This window comes from Nematolebias whitei, chromosome 16 (genome assembly GCF_014905685.2).
Source record: "Nematolebias whitei isolate Nwh7 chromosome 16, NemWhi1, whole genome shotgun sequence".
NCBI classification, from domain to species: Eukaryota; Metazoa; Chordata; class Actinopteri; order Cyprinodontiformes; family Rivulidae; genus Nematolebias; species Nematolebias whitei.
This window is the reverse complement of record NC_056513.1, coordinates 2,529,102-2,531,022: the sequence shown is the minus strand read 5'-3', so window position 1 is coordinate 2,531,022 and position 1,921 is coordinate 2,529,102. Positions and strand designations below refer to the sequence as shown.

At 52.5% G+C, this 1,921-nt stretch overlaps 1 protein-coding gene across 1 annotated transcript; it reads right to left on the bottom strand.

Annotated features, from left to right (window-relative positions):
• Positions 1-966: 966 nt before the first annotated feature.
• Positions 967-1,755, bottom strand: irf2bp2b (interferon regulatory factor 2 binding protein 2b; the record flags this gene model as incomplete). Its single annotated transcript, XM_037690666.1, is given in 1 exon segment — positions 967-1,755. A coding segment is annotated over 1 exon segment (682 nt), but the record flags the coding sequence as incomplete, so codon positions are not given.
• Between the last annotated feature and the right edge of the window lie 166 nt (positions 1,756-1,921).

Here is a 1,921-nt window from a genome sequence, read left to right as displayed (position 1 = left end):
AGAGTCACTACAAATCAAGATGGCTGCCACAGCTAATCAACACCTGCCAACAGATATATTGATGTTATTTTAACAAATATTGAGCTGTGGTAGTGACTGACAGTCCATCACAACAGATTTAGAGCAGCATCTAAACATATTGCACAAATTTAACAAAGTTGATGGATAAAAAAAAATAATTTAAAAACTTGTTGAAATGTTTCATCTTTTATCCAAAAGACTTCTTCAGTCTGAGGAGTTGCAACAAAACAGCACCTTCTCATAGTGGATCAACCAGTTTGTTGTTGACATCCAGAACCAGCTGTTCACGTGATCAAGAAGAACCATCAGCCTAATGACAGATCGTTAGTGCCATGATGGCCGCTTGCTATTCACAGGGGGCTGAGTGATACTAACAAGAACTTTGTCTTGACGCAACCACAAAGTTACACTCATCTCCAGGTCAGAGGTCACTCATTCAGGGATGAAGATGTTCACATCCTGGACAGAGAGGAACGTTGGTTTGAGAGAGGAGTAAAGGAGGCCATCTTTGTGAAGAGAAACCGTCCATCATTAAACAGGGGCGGAGCCTCCGTGTCCAACTGTCCCCCTCTTACAATGCTGTATCACTGAGCCCTCTGTGAATAGCAAGCGGCCATCATGGCACTAACGATCTGTCATTAGACTGATGGTCCTCCTTGATCATGTGAACAGCTGGTTCTGGTCAACAACAAACTGGTTGATCCACTATGAGAAGGTGCCGTTTTGTTGCAACTCCTCAGACTGAAGAAGTCCTTTGGATAAGACACGAGAAGTTTCAACAAGTTTTTACTTTTAATCCAGACCTTCACTTTGTAAGGTTTTGTGTGATATGTAGATGGACTGTCACGTTACTTTCACGGTTTGAACTCACGTCACCCAACGACAAGTTCATTAAAGATGATAACGTGACATGGCTGCAGGTGTAAAGTTTCTGACCCACGGTACCTGTTCTGGTGGAAGCTGGGCTCGGTTCGGACCCCAGGACCCGCTGCATCATGGCCTCCTTCTTAAACCTGCCGTCAAACGCCTGCAGCGCCATCAGGTCCCGGACGGTTCTGCCCCGGCTCATCCAGTCCTTGTTGTCCGGTAGGTCCGACAGGCTGTCCGGCCTGTGTTTACTCCCATGGAGCTCCCCGAGGACAGGCCCGGCCTGAGCCCCGGGCAGACCCACCGGACCCGGGCGGCCGGTCACCACAGGCCCCAGGCTGGGAGAAACGCTGCTAGTCCGGCGGTGGTTGGGGCTGTGACGGTTCAGCTCCGGGGGGTCGTTGGGTACGGGCAGTCCGTTAACCTGCCTGCCCGCCTGGTACTCCAGCCCCAACCGGGGCGGCCGCTCGGACAGCGGGTAGCGGTCCAGAGAAGGTCGGGAGCTCGAGTCCCCAGGCGAGTGGTGGAGCAGCTTCACGGCGTGGTGCTTCCCGGGGCCCAGAGAGCGGCCCTCCTGGAAACCGTGGACCCTCTTCAGCTGACGGGCCGTCTCAATGACGAACTCGATCCGGTCGGCTCCTTCGTAGTTGACGCACCCGCGACACACGGGCTCGGTGAAGTCCCAGATCATGGCCCACGGCATGCGGGGCAGGTCGCACAGATAACACGACTGCCTTCTGGAGGCAGCTGCGGAGGACATGTTGCAACCCCGGAGCGAGCGCAGAACTATCCAAAATGTCCGGCTGTCTGTTGACGTCGCGGGGAGAAAAGTAATCCAAACGGCGGAAACACCTCCAGCTATGTTCACCCTCTGAAAGAAACCGAATCACATTTAGAGAACATCCTCACAGCGCGTGAGCCGTGGCTGCGCCGTTACTCCGGTTCAACGGTTCATCTCTGAGTGCTGTGACGTCACAGTCACTCGCCCTGTTCCACTGAACTACAGAAACACTGGAATTGACCTTTTACATTT